Here is a 17,550-nt window from a genome sequence, read left to right as displayed (position 1 = left end):
ATCGACATTCACAAGTCCGCGAAAAAACACATTTCAACTGTACTAACTAAATAACTTAGCTAATAAGTTTGTTTACATACAGGTGCACATAAATATAAATAAAAAAATTAGTATACATAGTAACATAAGTGTGATTTATCCAGGATAACCCAAAATAAATCAAAGTAGCTTGTTTCCATTGTGGTCCTCCATAACGTCCCGTCATATTAGATAACGCACTAGGAGCCGCTTATATTTAAATTAACTTACTTTTTTTCTAGATACATGGATTAAATAACAAGAAAATCCAGCTGAATAACAATATTTACTAAATATTTGCATTTCGGAATGTGTCGATATTGGTGGAAAAGTTGTTAAGTTAATATTTTATATTTAATTTTAGAGGCCAATTGCCTTAATAAATATGTATAATAGCATATTACAATGATGGAAAATTTAAATCAAAGTGATTTATGTGATGTTGAATAATAATTATGAATTTTTTAAGGGCTAAAAAGGTTATAAAGATGGAAATGGTGGTGGTGCATGGAGGTATTATTAGTTCCCAGGTACATATTTTATATTTTCTTTTATCGGGTTATTTCGTTAATAAATCCCCAGTTTAGTGCATTTAAAAGATACTTAATTAAAACCGAAACTCTTCTTGATGGAGGAGTAAAGTGTGAAAAATGTGTGATAAATGAATAATAAAGTGATAAAGTTAATGATGGTGGCGATGTATGGAAACTGCAGCAAGTTAGCGCATGCGCACCATCATTGTTTAGTTTCCTGATCAGCTGTAGCAATGGTGAGTCAGGGGCGACCAAACCTCCCTATTTTCCCTTTATTTCACCCCCTTCCCGCCGTCCCACGCCCACCCACGCCCGCACACACACGCCTAACACGCCCCTTCTCCTTCTCTCCCGCAGCACAAGCTAAAATCAGCCCAGAAAGAGAAAGTAAAGCAGTTTATATCCTTCACTCAGGCGGGCGAGAAAACTGCTATTTTCTGCCTGGCTCAGAATGACTGGAAACTGGAACTGGCTTCTGACAACTTCTTCCAGAACCCTGACTTGTATTACAGAGAACAGCGGCCATCAGTCGACAAGAAGAAGCTAGAACACCTCTATAACAGATACAAAGGTACACAACACCTTTCCTCTCTTCCTTACCTTCAATTTTTTAAAAATTCTGATACTTTGTTTTCCAGTTCAAATATTTCTGTTATTAACTTATTTTATTATGTAAAATGTGTATAAATTAACCTATGACACCTTTGTAACAGGTACAAAGGTACAAAACACTAGCACACCTTTTATAATTACTGATATTTTGTTTTCCATTTGAAATAAATATATTTTACTTAATAAATCGTATTATGCAAAATATAAACTAAGAACACCTTTGTAACAGGTACAAAGGTACAAAAAACTACCACACTTTTCCTTACGTTGGAATTTAAAAAAAATCTGAATTTTTATTTTTCAGTTGAAATATTATATATTAACAGCAGCTACAACACCTCTGTAACTGATACAAAGGTACAACAACAGTTACAACACCTCTGTAACTGATACAAAGGTACAACAACACCTACAACACCTCTGTAACTGATACAAAGGTACAACAGCAGTTACAACACCTCTGTAACTGATACAAAGGTACAACAACAGCTACAACACCTCTGTAACTGATACAAAGGTACAACAGTTACAACACCTCTGTAACTGATACAAAGGTACAACAGCAGTTACAACACCTCTGTAACTGATACAAAGGTACAACAACAGCTACAACACCTCTGTAACTGATACAAAGGTACAACAGCAGCTACAACACCTCTGTAACTGATACAAAGGTACAACAGCAGCTACAACACCTCTGTAACTGATACAAAGGTACAACAGCAGCTACAACACCTCTGTAACTGATACAAAGGTACAATAGCAGCTACAACACCTCTGTAACTGATACAAAGGTACAATAGCAGCTACAACACCTCTGTAACTGATACAAAGGTACAACAGCTACAACACCTCTAACTGATACAAAGGTACAACAGCAGCTACAACACCTCTGTAACTGATACAAAGGTACAACAGCAGCTACAACACCTCTGTTACTGATACAAAGGTACAACAGCAGTTACAACACCTCTGTAACTGATACAATGGTACAACAGCAGTTACAACACCTCTGTAACTGATACAAAGGTACAACAACAGCTACAACACCTCTGTAACTGATACAAAGGTACAACAGCAGCTACAACACCTCTGTAACTGATACAAAGGTACAACAACAGTTACAACACCTCTGTAACTGATACAAAGGTACAACAGCTACACCTCTGTAACTGATACAAAGGTACAACAACACCTACAACACCTCTGTAACTGATACAAAGGTACAACAGCTACAACACCTCTGTAACTGATACAAAGGTACAACAGCAGCTACAACACCTCTGTAACTGATACAAAGGTACAACAGCTACAACACCTCAGTAACTGATACAAAGGTGCAACAACAGTTACAACACCTCTGTAACTGATACAAAGGTACAACAACAGTTACAACACCTCTGTAACTGATACAAAGGTACAACAGCTACAACACCTCTAACTGATACAAAGGTACAACAGCAGCTACAACACCTCTGTAACTGATACAAAGGTACAACAGCAGCTACAACACCTCTGTAACTGATACAAAGGTACAACAGCTACAACACCTCTGTAACTGATACAAAGGTACAACAACAGTTACAACACCTCTGTAACTGATACAAAGGTACAACAACAGCTACACCTCTGTAACTGATACAAAGGTACAACAACAGCTACAACACCTCTGTAACTGATACAAAGGTACAACAGCAGCTACAACACCTCTGTAACTGATACAAAGGTACAACAACAGCTACAACACCTCTAACTGATACAAAGGTACAACAACAGTTACAACACCTCTGTAACTGATACAAAGGTACAACAGCAGCTACACCTCTGTAACTGATACAAAGGTACAACAACAGCTACAACACCTCTGTAACTGATACAAAGGTACAACAACAGTTACAACACCTCTGTAACTGATACAAAGGTACAACAACAGTTACAACACCTCTGTAACTGATACAAAGGTACAACAACAGTTACAACACCTCTGTAACTGATACAAAGGTACAACAACAGTTACAACACCTCTGTAACTGATACAAAGGTACAACAACAGTTACAACACCTCTAACTGATACAAAGGTACAACAACAGTTACAACTCTGTAACTGATACAAAGGTACAACAGCAGCTACAACACCTCTGTAACTGACACAAAGGTACAACAGCAGCTACAACACCTCTGTAACTGATACAAAGGTACAATAGCAGTTACAACACCTCTGTAACTGATACAAAGGTACAACAGCAGCTACAACACCTCTGTAACTGATACAAAGGTACAACAGCAGCTACAACACCTCTGTAACTGATACAAAGGTACAACAGCAGCTACAACACCTCTGTAACTGATACAAAGGTACAATAGCAGCTACAACACCTCTGTAACTGATACAAAGGTACAACAGCAGCTACAACACCTCTGTAACTGATACAAAGGTACAACAGCAGCTACAACACCTCTGTAACTGATACAAAGGTACAACAGCAGCTACAACACCTCTAAATGATACAAAGGTACAACAGCAGCTACAACACCTCTGTAACTGATACAAAGGTACAACAGTTACAACACCTCTGTAACTGATACAAAGGTACAACAGCAGCTACAACACATCTGTAACTGATAGAAAGGTACAACAGCAGCTACAATACCTCTGTAACTGATACAAAGGTACAACAGCAGCTACAACACCTCTGTAACTGATACAAAGGTACAACAGCAGCTACAACACCTCTGTAACTGATACAAAGGTACAACAGCAGCTACAACACCTCTGTAACTGATACAAAGGTACAACAGCTACAACACATCTGTAACTGATACAAAGGTACAACAGCAGCTACAACACCTCTAACTGATACAAAGGTACACCAGCAGCTACAACACCTCTGTAACTGATACAAAGGTACAACAGCAGTTACAACACCTCTGTAACTGATACAAAGGTACAATAGCAGTTACAACACCTCTGTAACTGATACAAAGGTACACCAGCAGCTACAACACCTCTGTAACTGATACAAAGGTACAACAGCAGTTACAACACCTCTGTAACTGATACAAAGGTACAATAGCAGTTACAACACCTCTGTAACTGATACAAAGGTACAACAGCAGCTACAACACATCTGTAACTGATACAAAGGTACAACAGCAGCTACAATACCTCTGTAACTGATACAAAGGTACAACAGCAGCTACAACACCTCTGTAACTGATACAAAGGTACAACAGCAGCTACAACACCTCTGTAACTGATACAAAGGTACAACAGCAGCTACAACACCTCTGTAACTGATACAAAGGTACAACAGCAGCTACAACACATCTGTAACTGATACAAAGGTACAACAGCAGCTACAACACCTCTGTAACTGATACAAAGGTACAACAGCAGCTACAACACCTCTGTAACTGATACAAAGGTACAACAGCAGCTACAACACCTCTGTAACTGATACAAAGGTACAACAGCAGTTACAACACCTCTGTAACTGATACAAAGGTACAACAGCAGTTACAACACCTCTGTAACTGATACAAAGGTACAACAGCAGCTACAACACCTCTGTAACTGATACAAAGGTACAACAGCTACAACTCTGTAACTGATACAAAGGTACAACAGCAGTTACAACACCTCTGTAACTGATACAAAGGTACAACAGTTACAACACCTCTGTAACTGATACAAAGGTACAACAGCAGCTACAACACCTCTGTAACTGATACAAAGGTACAACAGCAGCTACAACACCTCTGTAACTGATACAAAGGTACAACAGCAGCTACAACACATCTGTAACTGATACAAAGGTACAACAGCAGCTACAACACCTCTAACTGATACAAAGGTACAACAGCAGCTACAACACCTCTGTAACTGATACAAAGGTACAACAGCAGTTACAACACCTCTGTAACTGATACAAAGGTACAATAGCAGTTACTCCTCTGTAACTGATACAAAGGTACAGCAGCAGCTACAACACCTCTGTAACTGATACAAAGGTACAACAGCAGCTACAACACCTCTGTAACTGATACAAAGGTACAACAGCTACAACTCTGTAACTGATACAAAGGTACAACAGCAGTTACAACACCTCTGTAACTGATACAAAGGTACAACAACAAGTTACAACACCTCTGTAACTGATACAAAGGTACAACAGTTACAACACCTCTGTAACTGATACAAATGTACAACAGCAGCTACAACACCTCTGTAACTGATACAAAGGTACAACAGCAGCTACAACACATCTGTAACTGATACAAAGGTACAACAGCAGTTACAACACCTCTGCAACTGATACAAAGGTACAACAGTTACAACACCTCTGTAACTGATACAAAGGTACAACAGCAGTTACAACACCTCTGTAACTGATACAAAGGTACAACAGCAGTTACAACACCTCTGTAACTGATACAAAAGTACAACAGCAGTTCCAACACCTCTGTAACTGATACAAAGGTACAACAGCAGTTACAACACCTATATAGCTGATACAAAGGTATAACAGCAGCTACAACACCTTTATAGCTGATACAAAAGTACAACAGCAGCTACAACACCTTTATAGCTGATACAAAGGTACAACAGCTACAACACCTATATAGCTGATACAAAGGTACAACAGCTACAACACATATAGCTGATACAAAGGTACAACAGCTACAACACCTATATAGCTGATACAAAGGTACCACTAAAATATGAAATAATTAGACATAGCACCTCTATAACAGTACAAAGGTACAACATACCTCTGGAATATGTAATTATAAACATTTATAGCACCTCTGTTATAGTACAAAGGTATAACAAACTTACATTTTCTCTGATTATTTTGGTTGTGACCTTTATTTTGGTTGTGACCTTTATTTTGGTTGTGACCTTTATTTTGGTTGTGACCTTTATTTTGGTTGTGACCTTTATTTTGGTTGTGACCTTTATTTTGGTTGTGACCTTTATTTTGGTTGTGACCTTTATTTTGGTTGTGACCTTTATTTTGGTTGTGACAATTATTTTGGTTGTGACATTTATTTTGGTTGTGACCTTTATTTTGGCTTGTAATGAACTTTTTTTGGCTTAGATTGAACGTTTTTTTGGCTTGGATTGAACTTTTTTGGCTTGGATTGAACTTTTTTGGCTTGGATTGAACTTTTTTGGCTGGTTGAACTTTTTTGGCTTGGATTGAACTTTTTTTGGCTTAGATTGAACGTTTTTTTGGCTTGGATTGAACTTTTTTTGGCTTGGATTGAACTTTTTTGGCTTGGATTGAACTTTTTTGGCTTGTATTGAACTTTTTTGGCTTGGATTGAACTTTTTTGGCTTGGATTGAACTTTTTTTGGCTTACATTGAACTTTTTTGGCTTAGATTTACTTTGTGTTTGATTGTCGATAATGGTGTAAGCCTTACGTGTAAGGAACTAATAGATAATAGTGTAAACCTTCCATATAATGGAGTAATAGAGGGTGTCCCTTTTATGAAGACGACAAAATATTATAGTTCTCTACTATATGGGATGCCATAAACACTACCAGTCATTCATGGTTACATTTTTATCCAAGAAATAGGGTTTATGTCTTTAATTTTTTGTGATATTCAAAGTGAAAGGCAAACTGAGGAGGCCTGGGAGGCCAGGGGAGGTCTGGAGAGGCCAGGGGAGGTCTGGAAAGGCTAGGGGAGGTCTGGAGAGGCTAGGGGAGGTCTGGAGAGGCTAGGGGAGGCCAGGGGAGGTCTGGAGAGGCCAGGGGAGGTCTGGAGAGGCTAGGGGAGGCCTGCAGAGGTCCAGGGAGCCCTGGAGAGGCCTAGGAAGGCTAAAGAGGCCTGAGGAAGCCAGAAATATGAAATTTGATGGTAAACCTAGGGAATTACGCTGGTACAAAGTTAGCCATCTGGGCCATGTATATGCACTGGTGATTTTGCCCACTTTGAAGACTATTTTAGGCCAGTTATATTGTTCCAGTTGACCAAATTCTTAGCTATTTTGTGAACACAATAAATTGCCCATTTGACTATTTCACCTACCCAGTAAAGTGGTCAGAAGTTGATAATTAGTCCAGTTTCACTCAAAATTAAAAAATGTGAATTTAAAAATAATCCAGAATAAACAATGTAGACATTGCTGGCACTAAAACATTTGTTCATTAGTCATATCCCCAGATACCCCAGGCCTCCCTAGGCCTCCCCAGATACCCCAGGCCTCCCCAGATACCCCAGGCCTCCCCAGATACCCCAGGCCTCCCCAGATACCCCAGGCCTCCCTAGGTCTCCCCAGATACCCCAGGCCTCCCAAGGCCTCCCCAGATACCCCAGGCCTCCCTAGGTCTCCCCAGATACCCCAGGCCTCCCTAGGCCTCCCCAGATACCCCAGGCCTCCCTTGGCCTCCGCAGATACCCCAGGCCTCCCTAGGCCTCCCCAGATACCCCAGGTCTCCCCAGATACCCCAGGCCTCCTTAGGGCTCCCTAGATGACCCAGGCCTCCCTGGATACCCCAGGCCTCCCCAGGCCTCCCTAGGTCTCCCCAGATACCCCAGGCCTCCCTAGGCCTCCCCAGATACCCCAGGCCTCCCTTGGCCTCCCCAGATACCCCAGGCCTCCCTAGGCCTCCCCAGATACCCCAGGTCTCCCCAGATACCCCAGGCCTCCTTAGGGCTCCCTAGATGACCCAGGCCTCCCTGGATACCCCAGGCCTCCCCAGGCCTCCCTAGGTCTCCCCAGATACCCCAGGCCTCCCAAGGCCGCCCCAGATACCCCAGGCCTCCCTAGGCCTCCCCAGATACCCCAGGCCTCCCTAGGCCTCCCCAGATACCCCAGGCCTCCTTAGGGCTCCCCAGATGACCCAGGCCTCCCTGGATACCCCAGGCCTCCCCAGATACCCCAGGCCTCCCCAGATACCCCAGGCCTCCCCAGATACCCCTGGCCTCCCCAGATACCCCTGGCCTCCCCAGATACCCCCGGCCTCCCCAGATACCCCAGGCCTCCTCAGATACCCCAGGCCTCCCCAGATACCCCAGGCCTCCCCAGATACCCCAGGCCTTCCCAGATACCCCAGGCCTCCCCAGATACCCCTGGCCTCCCCAGATACCCCAGGCCTCCCCAGATAGCCCAGGCCTCCCCAGATACCTCAGGCCTCCCCAGATACCCCTGGCCTCCCCAGATACCCCAGGCCTCCCCAGATACCCCAGGCCTCCCCAGATACCCCAGGCCTCCCCAGATACCCCAGGCCTCCCCAGATACCTCAGGCCTCCCCAGATACCCCAGGCCTCCCCAGATACCCCAGGCCTCCCCAGATACCCCAGGCCTCCCCAGATACCCCTGGCCTCCCCAGATACCGCAGGCCTCCCCAGATACCCCAGGCCTCCCCAGATACCCCAGCCCTCCCCAGATACCCCAGCCCTCCCCAGATACCCCAGGCCTCCCTAGATACCCCAGGCCTCCCTGGATACCCCAGGCCTCCCTGGATACCCCAGGCCTCCCCAGATACCCCAGGCCTCCCCAGATACCGCAGGCCTCCCCAGATACCCCTGGCCTCCCCAGATACCCCAGGCCTCCCCAGATACCCCTGGCCTCCCCAGATACCCCTGGCCTCCCCAGATACCCCAGGCCTCCCTGGATACCCCAGGCCTCCCTGGATACCCCAGGCCTCCCCAGATACCCCAGGCCTCCCCAGATACCCCAGGCCTACCCAGATACCCCTGGCCTCCCCCGATACCCCAGGCCGCCCCCGCTACCCCAGGCCTCCCCAGATACCCCAGGCCTCCCCAGATACCCCAGGCCTCCCCAGATACCCCAGGCCTCCCCAGATACCCCAGGCCTCCCCAGATACCCCAGGCCTCCCCAGATACCCCAGGCCTCCCCAGATACCCCAGGCCTCCCCAGATACCCCTGGCCTCCCCAGATACCCCAGGCCTCCCCAGATACCCCTGGCCTCCCCAGATACACCAGGCCTCCCCAGATACCCCAGGCCTCCCTGGATACCCCAGGCCTCCCCAGATTCGCCCGGCCTCCCTGGATACCCCAGGCCTCCCCAGATACCCCAGGCCTCCCCAGATACCCCAGGCCTCCCCAGATACCCCAGGCCTCCCCAGATACCCCTGGCCTCCCCAGATACCCCTGGCCTCTCCTTATATTACACAATACACTGTAGTGATGCTTGACATAACATTGCTTGTACATTGATGCTTGACATGATAGTGCTTGTACATTGATGCTTGACATGATAGTGCTTGTACATTGATGCTTGACATGATAGTGCTTGTACATTGATGCTTGACATAGTGCTTGTACATTGATGCTTGACATGATAGTGCTTGTACACTGATGCTTGATATGATAGTGCTTGTACACTGATGCTTGACATGATAGTGCTTGTACATTGATGCTTGACATGATAGTGCTTGTACACTGATGCTTGACATGATAGTGCTTGTACACTGATGCTTGACATGATAGTGCTTGTACATTGATGCTTGACATGATAGTGCTTGTACATTGATGCTTGACATGATAGTGCTTGTACATTGATGCTTGACATGATAGTGCTTGTACATTGATGCTTGACATGATAGTGCTTGTACAGTGATGGTTGACATGATAGTGCTTGTACAGTGATGGTTGACATGATAGTGCTTGTACAGTGATGGTTGACATGATAGTACTTGTACAGTGATGCTTGACACAATACAGTGCTTGTACAGTGATGGTTGACATGATACAATGTACAGTGATGGTTGACATGATAGTGCTTGTACAGTGATGGTTGACATGATAGTACTTGTACAGTGATGCTTGACACAATACAATGCTTGTACAGTGATGATTGACATGGTACAGTACTTGTACAGTGATGACATGATACAATGTACAGTGATGGTTGACATGATACAATGTACAGTGATGGTTGACATGATACAATGTACAGTGATGGTTGACATGATACAATGTACAGTGATGGTTGACATGATACAATGTACAGTGATGGTTGACATGATAGTGCTTGTACAGTGATGGTTGACATGATAGTGCTTGTACAGTGATGGTTGACATGATAGTGCTTGTACAGTGATGGTTGACATGATAGTGCTTGTACAGTGATGGTTGACATGATAGTGCTTGTACAGTGATGGTTGACACAATACAATGCTTGTACAGTGATGGTTGACATGATACAATGCTTGTACAGTGATGGTTGACATGATACAATGCTTGTACAGTGATGGTTGACATGATACAATGCTTGTACAGTGATGGTTGACATGATACAATGCTTGTACAGTGATGGTTGACATAATACAGTGCTTGTACAGTGATGGTTGACTTGGTACAATGTACAGTGATGGTTGACACGATAGTGTACAGTGATGGTTGACATGATACAATGTACAGTGATGGGTAACATGCCTATAGCAATGTAAATCATTTCTGGCAAGCCTAGACCAACCTTAACCCTACAACAACACTAACCAGCTTCTTTGTTTGCAGATGCGAGTGAACCGAATAAAATCCTGGTTGACGGTGTGATGCGACTACTAGACGACCTGGATTTATCTCCCGATTCGCGCTTAGTGCTGATCCTTGCGTGGAAGCTGCGTGCTGCCACACAGTGTGAATTTACGCGCGACGAATTTATGACGGGATTTACCGAGCTAGGGTCAGTGTGCATCTAGGGTGTGTGTGTATGCATTGTGGTTGGTGTGTGTTTTGTAGTGTTCGTTTGGGGTAAGTAGGTGCCTGGGTGTTAATAAACTGTTGTGGATCGCATCCTGGGGAGCGGTAAGTACAGTACCAGCGCTCTGAAGGATGAGTGAGGATGTTACAGTACTGGAGGTGGGAAGTACAGTACCAGTACTTTGAAGGATGAGTGAGGATGTTACAGTACTGGAGGTGGAAAGTACAGTACCAGTACTTTGAAGGATGAGTGAGGATGTGACAGTACTGGAGGTGGGAAGTACAGTACCAGTACTTTGAAGGATGAGTGAGGATGTTACAGTACTGGAGGTGGGAAGTACAGTACCAGTACTCTGAAGGATGAGTGAGAATGTTACAGTACTGGAGGTGGGAAGTACAGTACCAGTACTTTGAAGGATGAGTGAGGATGTTACAGTACTGGAGGTGGGAAGTACAGTACCAGTACTCTGAAGGATGAGTGAGGATGTTGCAGTACTGGAGGTGGGAAGTACAGTACCAGTACTCTGAAGGATGAGTGAGGATGTGACAGTACTGAAGGTAGGAAGTACAGTACCAGTACTCTGAAGGATGAGTGAGAATGTTACAGTACTGGAGGTGGGAATTACAGTACCAGTACTCTGAAGGGTGAGTGAGAATGTTACAGTACTGGAGGTGGGAAGTACAGTACCAGTACTCTGAAAGATAGTGAGAATGTTACAGTACTGGAGGTAGTTTTTGTACCTCCTGGTTATTATGTGCAGTAGACCCTCATATTAAACGGTAGTTACGTTCCTGAAAATGCTGTGCGAGATGAATCGTTGTTACATAAACTGAAGAACTTATGGAGAAAATTTGGTTACGTTCCTGGGACTCCCCCCCCCCCCCTTCCCCCACAAAAAAAAAGCCAAATAACTTTTTTTTAGACCCATATAATATAAAAATAAAAATGATAATGCTTTGTTGCTTAAGACTACAATGCAACAGAAATAATAATATTTACCTTAAATTGTGGTTGCTGGTGTATGTCAATGACTGTGAAGACTGGAGATGCATGGTGTGGCCCTACTGGGCTGAGGTAGATGGTTGTTGGTTGTTGGCAGAAGTGGATGGTTGAGGTTCTGGTACTAAAGTCTATGGTTGTATTGAAGTGTGCATAAATTCTGTAATGGATCTCTGGCTTCTTTTACCTCACCCCCTCAAGGGAGGTTCCTTGATGCTGGTGAGGGGCTCTTGATCTAGGGAATTGGATCTGTGCTCCAGTTCCCTGAGTTGAGCCTGAATACCTTCCACCCCGTCCTCCCACATGTGCTGCATAATCCTGCAGGTTTAGTGCTCCCCATGATTATAATAATAATAAGTTTTAGCCTGCAGTACATTATACAGGTCAGCCATCACTAATCTGGCATCATTGGGTCCTGTAGTGTGCTGGATTAGGGAGTTTGCCAGATTACAGAGTGGTTAGGTTAGAATACACTTCATTAGCGTCTCAGTAGAGAAACTGCTAAATCTTCCTCATTTTCATCACTGCTTTCTCCTCCACTGGCTTGTTGCTGTGGGTTTACAACCATCTGCACAATTTCTTAGTATAATGATGAAATTTGAGTCAGTATAATGATGAAATTTGAAATTATGCTAGCTGAAATTAGTGCCAGATTACTGATGGAACCAGATAACTGGTTGCCGGATTAGTGATGGCCGACCTGTACATTATTTCAGAAGCTTGGTACTGCCAGGTTGGAGTCAGAGTCCATTGATGCAACAAGTTTTCTCATAACTTTTTTGTGTAGTTACACTTGAATGACTTAATAACTCCCCGATCCTGTGGTTGTATTACAGATGTTGTATTTGGAGGTAAAAATACAACATTTACATGTGGGGTCACATCCAGCCAAGCTTGTGGATGAGTACGGGAATTATCAAGAATGAAGAGAGCCTTGAATGTAAGGTTCTTGATGTGCAGGTAAAACTTGACTTCAGGAATAAAGTGATACTTAACCAGTCAATAAATATTTCCTGTGTCATCCATGCTGACTGGTTTGACCTCCAAATTACTGGTAAGGTGTTTTTATCTTCACCTTTCAAAGCACGAGGATTCTTTAGATCGGTAAATAACTATGGGCCTACACTTGAAATTACCCGACACATTACCACAAAGGAGCAAGGGGAAGTGATCCTTTGCTGCCTTGACGCCTGGTGCAGTCCCCACGGAGACAGTAGTCTTGCCCACAGCCAGGTGGCGGCCTAAGCTAGGGAAATATCCCATGGGCGACGCTCCAAATTTTTTTTCACTCCTGCAAACTGAACCATGTTAAGTTAATTTTACGAAGTGTTGTATAATATTATGACTCGATTATTCAATAATGTAATAACCAAAACGTGCCAAATAAATCCTTGTAATATTAGGGTCTACTGTACTCATGTCTTGTACTCGCCTGTAATAATAATATTACTACCAGTACTACTAATACTACCAGTGCTATCACTATTATTACTACTACTACTACTACAGTACTTTATTAGTACTGCTACTACTACCTACTACTACTACTTACTGCCTTCCTCACCACAGGTGTGACAGTATAGACAAGGTCAAAAACAAGTTACCCACCTTGGAACATGAACTTCGAGACACAGTCAAGTTCAAAGACTTCTACCAGTTCACCTTCAACTATGCTAGGAACCCTGGCCAGAAGGGCCTGGACCTGGACATGGCCCTGGCCTATTGGAATATTGTCCTGCAGGGCCGCTTCAGACTGCTTAATCTCTGGTGCCAGTTTCTGCAGGTGTGTCCTGGGTGCCCCTGTGGGTTTAGTGTGAGGTTGTTCTCTTAAAGCCCCTCTATACAATCAGTTCTCTTATAAAGTTCCACTATATATAGTCAGTTCTTTTATAAAGCTTCTCTATATACAGTCAGTTATATTATAAGCTCCACTATATACAGTTAATTCTTGTAATGCATCTTTCAGTTTCATTTATAAGAAAACGTACCACACATAGGAGCTTTATAAGACAGTACACAACCCAGACACAGCGGACTGAAAATTGTGAAGAATTTCAGTCCGAGTAAAGAATTATAATAATTTTATTTCAGCATGATGCATGTTTGTGCTCTGGAGTATAACAATTGGGTGTACATGCCAAAAGCATCTTTGCGAGCAGAGCATTTTGGGCAAACTTAAGATTAATAAGGCAATAACAGTGCAGTAATTTTGTACATATGGTCATTAGGTGAGTAAGAATGAATGCCAGAGAATTTAATATTCTTTTAGTTCGTGCTATATGGCTTTAATAAGTTTGGTAGAGAAGAATTACAGTTTTGATTATTAACCTAAGGTGGACACAATAGTATGATTAATATTTGAGAGGATTACAGATATTGAGAGTAAGTATATACAGCCTCTCCTCACTTAGCAACATACTCGTTTGCCGAGGACTTAGACTTACGACAGTGGCTCTGACCTGTATGCAAACCTAAATAATGTATATTAGAGCCGATTTCCTTTATTCTGTTTATTACAATATACAGTACACTACTGTATAAACATTTAAAAATATACCAGAAATGTTATAAATGGTGCAAAGGTGTCATTAAAACTATCAAAGATGGTTGACACAAACCCACTACCATTATAGTATGCTCCTCACTTAGTGACGAATTCGTTTACCAACGTGGTCTTAGGAACGCAACTCCGTCGTTAAGTGAGGAGAGGCTGTATTGATTATAATGTTTTACTTTTTTATTTTTTAACATGTCGGCTATTTCCCACCAAGGCAAGGTGACCCGAAGAGAAAGAAAAAACTTTCATCACTCAACACTTTCCATTTGTTCCCACGGCTTACTTAACCTGTTTATCTCATTCCAAATTTTTTTCTTATTCTCAGCAAAGTTTGCTGACAGTGCCTCTCCCACTATCATTTGCTCTCCTTTTGCACTCTCACCACTCTCTTTACCTTTCTTTTACTCTCCATATGCTCTGCCCTTCTTATATCACTTCTGCTTTGTAAAAACCTCTCATAATCTACCTTTTTCTCTTTTATCACACCCTTTACCTCATTCTACAAATCATTTCTTTCCTCCTGCACTCACCTTCCTATAGCCACAAACTTCTGCCCCATATACTAATATTGCATTTTTAAAACTATCCCATCCCACCCCTCTTCACCCCCCTCCCCCCACTACCCAAATTTGCACTAGCCTACCTTTCTGTCAATAGTTGCTTGTATCTTACCTTAACTTCCTCCTCCCTTAGTTTATAAACTAACTTGCTGTTGCCATTTTCCTTTTGTCCCATCTACCTCTTTCTCTAACTGTAGCTACAACTAAATAATTATCCAATATATCCATTGCCCCTTTATAAACATGTACATCCTGAAGTCTACCCATTAACCTTTTATCCACCAGTACATAAACTGCTTTCGTTACATGCTATATCATACCTTGTATACTCATTTATCCTCTTTTTCATAAAATATGTATTACTTATTACCAAACCTCTTTCTACACACAGTTCAATTAAAGGCTCCCCATTTTCATCTACCCCCGGCACCCCAGATTTACTTACTACTCTCTCCACAACATTTTTATCCACTTCAGCATTGAGATCCCCAATCATGTTGAGCAGATGCATGTATAGTTTGTACTTATGATGGGCTGGGATAGGTTTAGGAGATAAGATGGAGTCAGTGGTTCTGGAGATTTCTGGCAGAAATTTCCAGATTTTGGGCCCTTTTATGTACATTGAGTTTTTGAAAAGATTTAGCCTGACACGGGGAACCAGTCCAGAGCTGTAACCAGTCATGTATAGGTGCTACTCGACTTTATGATAGCTCAACTTAGGATATTTTGACTTTACAATGGCTCAACTTAAAATATCCTAAGTTGAGCCATCGAAATCAAAATATCCTGACTTTACAATGGTTCAACTTAGGATATTTTGACTTTATGATGGTTCGACTTAGTCTCTTCAGGGCCATCATTTCCAAGTGAGAACACACAAAAAGCATTCAGAAGAACACTCATGCTGTAATAACATTGTTCATATCTACCCACAATGCTGGACAAAGTGTTGCAAGGGCAATCACTGCAACATCCTGCCCTTGTAACATCTCATCAGGATCCTAATGGAGCAACACATTGCAGTGATGCACTGTGTTGCATTCTACCAAGACATCTGTGTTGTTAAACAGGTTTAATGTTTACACTTGTGTTGCTAGTGTTGCAGGAACATCAGTCGTGTTCCATCAGTACTAACATATTCAGTCTTTAAACTTGTGTTGCTTGTGTTGCAGGAACACCACAAAAGGTCCATACCTAAGGACACTTGGAACTTACTACTAGACTTTGCCTTGATGATAAACGACGACATGTCCAACTATGACGAGGAGGGAGCGTGGCCGGTCCTAATCGACGATTTCGTGGAGTACGCACGACCCATCGTCACGGGCCATCCTACGCAAATCTAGGGGCCGGGAGATGCATTTCTAGGACTCTTATTTCAGCTCAACAACTTAGTTTTTACAAACGCAGTGTGTGGAATGTTTGCCGTTTGGAAAAAGTGAAGCGCGAGGGCCAAGGTTCCGCATTTGGCCACCAGGGTGCAGCGTCGCAAGAGGCGCGGCCTTTTTTTAATTGAATATTCGTGGAGAAATCGACCAGTCATTAAAGCCAGTGGTTTCTCGATGCTTATACGGAAAGTCCTCAATTTAAAAACACATTGGGGACCTCCTGTATATAATAATAATATGATATACACAATGCTATAATGATATACGCAATGCTATAATGATATACACAATACAGAAGATTTTCAACGTGTTTGTAAGTCGAGGACGTACTGTATAAAGACCTTTATGATTGGAATTTACTATTAAAAGAACATTATGCAAGTTTGTTATTCTCGACCCCAAGAAAAAATCACTGTGGGTTGGGGATTTGTATGGGCCTGTTGCAAGCAATGGCAACTGGCTTTTAACTTATTGCAAGGCCTGAAATATCCTTTTTTTCAACTTTATCCCATGTTGCAGTCCACTATGACATGGAAAGTGGACAGTATGGTCAGTTTGCTTGTTTACTGTAACCAGAGTCTTCTGTATTACTCTGAGCCTGTAACTAGATGCTCTATATTTTAACCCAAGGGGTGTGGAGATGTCACTGTCACCTTGTGTTATAGCCCCAGGGGTGTGGAGATATCACTGTTGCCTTGTGTTATAGCCCCAGGGGTGTGGAGATATCACTGTCACCTTGTGTTATAACCCCAGGGTTGAGGAGATATCACTGTCACCTTGTTATAACCCCAGGGGTGTGGAGATATCACTGTCACCTTGTGTTATAAACCCAGGGGTGTGGAGATGTCACTGTCATCTTGTGTTATAACCCCAGGGGTGTGGAGATGTTACTGTCATCTTGTGTGATAACCCCAGGGGTGTGGAGATATCACTGTCACCTTGTGTTATAACCCCCCCTCCCCCCCAGGATCATGCTGTCACTATCACTGTTTTTTTTTTTAACCTCAAGGGACACTAAAACACATGGCTCTGTATTTTACCAGCTTGAAAACGCCAAATTTGTCCTCTAATTCCAGCCATTTGAGTTCGATCCCTGTTTGTTAGCTAACATCCTCCGATGGAACTTTGTTTGGAGACTTGCTTCTGTGCGCTTGTTTCCAAACAGCGATCCACTGAGTCCCAGGGGCATTACACAGC

At 43.0% G+C, this 17,550-nt stretch overlaps 1 protein-coding gene across 1 annotated transcript; it reads left to right on the top strand.

Moving 5' to 3' along the window:
* Window positions 1-721: 721 nt before the first annotated feature.
* SCCRO (defective in cullin neddylation 1 domain containing SCCRO) lies at window positions 722-16,734 on the top strand. The gene is made up of 5 exons (XM_053799920.1): window positions 722-787; window positions 909-1,122; window positions 10,663-10,831; window positions 13,418-13,631; window positions 16,138-16,734. The coding sequence occupies exons 1-5, from the start codon at window positions 785-787 to the stop codon at window positions 16,309-16,311; spliced, it is 774 nt and encodes a 257-aa protein (XP_053655895.1). The 5' UTR covers window positions 722-784; the 3' UTR covers window positions 16,312-16,734.
* Window positions 16,735-17,550: the final 816 nt, after the last annotated feature.

Source organism: Cherax quadricarinatus, chromosome 3, assembly GCF_038502225.1.
Source record: "Cherax quadricarinatus isolate ZL_2023a chromosome 3, ASM3850222v1, whole genome shotgun sequence".
Lineage (NCBI taxonomy): Eukaryota > Metazoa > Arthropoda > Malacostraca > Decapoda > Parastacidae > Cherax > Cherax quadricarinatus.
Note: the sequence above shows the minus strand (reverse complement) of the source record. Positions and strands in the feature narration are given on the sequence as shown.